Source organism: Volvox carteri (genome assembly GCF_000143455.1).
Source record: "Volvox carteri f. nagariensis unplaced genomic scaffold VOLCAscaffold_5, whole genome shotgun sequence".
Taxonomy (NCBI): Eukaryota; Viridiplantae; Chlorophyta; class Chlorophyceae; order Chlamydomonadales; family Volvocaceae; genus Volvox; species Volvox carteri.
In genome coordinates this window covers 2,215,258-2,217,862 of record NW_003307548.1, presented here as the reverse complement: position 1 = coordinate 2,217,862, position 2,605 = coordinate 2,215,258, and the positions used below count along the sequence as shown (strand labels likewise).

The window sequence follows — 2,605 nt, the reverse complement described above, 5'->3', positions numbered from 1 at the left end:
GACCTTTTTTAAGAGGCGGTCGTATGCCTGGATATAAAGCATACGTCCTACAGATATATATTCCACATACATAAATAGAATACATGAAGTACACATAAAGATGCATACAAGCACATATGAAAATGGTTTGGTATGCGGCATGGGACCTTAGGGGACGTTCGTTATTTGTTATTAGGCCGAGCCGTCTTTCCTTGTTTGTACGCGTCTTGTGCGTTGCTCCTTGCTTTTCTGCTGCGGTGTTTTGTGTTGCGCTGCAACGGCTATCTATATGTATACCTTCTTGCAGGACCTAGGCGAGAGCTTTAGGATTTTTAACTCCCGGCCGGGTCAGTCGCTTCTGTGGGCCGGGTCAGTCGCGAGAGCTTCGGGCGCCCGCCCCGCCCGGCCCCACACCGCCCCGCCTGTCCTGTCCTGTCCAACCCCTGCCTAGCCAGCCGTGGTTGGTTGGTCGATGTTCATCTTTAAATTTCTTGGATGTGCAGTGTTGTTTTTTTTATAACTGGCGGTTTCGGAGCAGCCTGTTGTTGTACATTTCCACGCAGCGGCATCTTGGTCGCTCCACGGATTTTTATTATTTGGGCGGTTGGCCGTCGTGCGGTGTGCTGTGTGTAGCTGCTGCACGAACTGCTGGGTTGGGCACATGAAGCACACACTTGCCGCTTCGCTGCGGTGTTGCTGCCGCCGCGATGTAACTCTTATGATGTGCATGCTGCTTGAGGTGCCTCCTCTATTGGCTGTTATGGCCTTGCCTTCCTCACCTAACCAGCTCTGGCTGCCGGTCGCCTTCCATACACATGTCTTTGAGCATGTCCATGTCCTTGTTCTGGTGGAGGTAAGCAGGAGGGGAGCCATCACGTGCGCAGGAGTAGCTGCTTTTTCCTGCTGCCGGCTGATGAGGTGCTCCATGCATGGTGGTGCGGTTTATCGACCCGTGGGTTTATCCCGTGCGATCTGGTCCCGCTGTGCGGTTGGCTGATTGGCGCTAGCTGACGGATGCTGTCTCTCTTTTTCCCTTTCCCTTTTTGTCCGCTGGCAGGTGAGCTTTCATAGCGATTTTGCCCGTCTCTTCTTCTACGTGTGTGTAAATTAGCAGAAGCACAAGCAGCAACAAGAGTGCGTGTGTCCTTGTTATCGTGTTCTCGCTGGTGGTGGTGGAGGAGTCCGTCTGGTGCTTGTGCGGACGGTTGGTGAGTCGGGCGAGCGGGCGCTGTCGTGCACTTCAAGTGGTGGTAGTGGTGGTGGTGTGGTGCTGGGGGTGTATGCGGATGGTGACGGTGGAGAACAAGGCTGGGCGGATGGAAGTGCACTTGAGCAGGGTAGCTTGAACTCGAACCTCCCAGGCTTGTTTCCGCCTAACTCCATGTGTGGTGTGCGGCAATATGCGCAAAATACATACGTTCATACATACGTACTTATATACATACATACACACATTTAGGTTAGGCACTACTTGTAGAGCACACACCAATGTCCCCCCGGAGGTTTTCCGGGATCAACACCTGTTAGGGTCGAAAATCCTCCAGATGGTGGAAGGTAAAAGTGCCCCTAGTGGATGGACGGTGGTGACCTGGGATGAAGTTGACTCGCGAGCCGACCAGGAATGGAGTTGAGCCGCCGTCCATCCGGCAGATTCCGTTGGATGCTGGTGGTGGGTGCGGAACCTGAGCGATCCACTGAGAAGTTGACTAGGGTGACTAGATGAGGGTGCCCCGAAACACCGGGGAAGGCAGGGTTTCGCAGGGTAGCAGCCGCAGGGTGAAGATATGACCCCCCTGTCCCACACGTCGTACATTTGCCAAGCAAGGCGGAAAGGAGTGACAACAATGATAATATTTTTATTAAGTTCTCTTTGTAACATAGATAACAAGCAATATGGACACCATTTATATGCCGGTACCTCCGTTGCCTTTCATTATTTTTTATAGAATGCTCATGGCCGGTATGCTTTTACCTTCGGGAAAATGCAGTTTTTTGGGTACGCTGAAAGCAACAGTTATTTTACCTGCTCCGGCATTTCCGATAAGTACTACAGTTTCATTCTGTTCACAACGTCGGCAGCGCCCCAGGGGAGTGTGTGTGTGTGTGTGTGTGTGTGGAGGGGGGTTACACTGGGCTCCAGGCTCGTGAAGAGTAGAGCCAGCGGGCCAGCTGGCCGTGCATTATTACCGCACCTTAGATTATCGGAGCAACTAAGACGAGCTCACCCGGACCATCAGAACGAAAGTAGTCATCTAGACAGAGGGAAAACTCCGAAACCTGCAACCACGGGGAACCTGCGATTAGGCTCCCCAATTGGCAAAAGGCCCCCGACCTTCACAAGAAGGTACACCAACAAAAACTCACAGGAACTTGCATGCCCGTTGTTACTTCTTCTTGTGGAGCTGAGCCGCCTATGAGGATTCCCCAAAATTCCCCAAAATACGACCGGAAAAACGAACGAACTGGGTCAGTTGACAGCTGATCGTTCATCTGCGGCCGGCCCCGCCGTGGACACAACAGCTTTCCCGCACAAAGCGTGTTGGGACCCCACCGCATCCCATCCCATCCCATCCCATCCCATCCCATCCCATCCCATCCCATCCCATCCCATCCCGGGGATCCTCAG

The 2,605-nt window shown here is 53.0% G+C and overlaps 1 protein-coding gene across 1 annotated transcript in view; it reads left to right on the top strand.

The window, feature by feature from the left end:
- Positions 1–268: 268 nt before the first annotated feature.
- The window catches only part of VOLCADRAFT_87505 (uncharacterized protein), a gene marked incomplete at both ends in the record, with an annotated part of 4,881 nt that continues 2,544 nt past the window's right edge, over positions 269–2,605 (top strand). The window contains 3 exons of the mRNA XM_002947237.1: positions 269–348; positions 767–832; positions 1,094–1,187. Of these exons, the coding sequence (XP_002947283.1) occupies positions 269–348; positions 767–832; positions 1,094–1,187 (240 nt within the window). The remainder of the gene's footprint in view (positions 349–766; positions 833–1,093; positions 1,188–2,605) is intronic.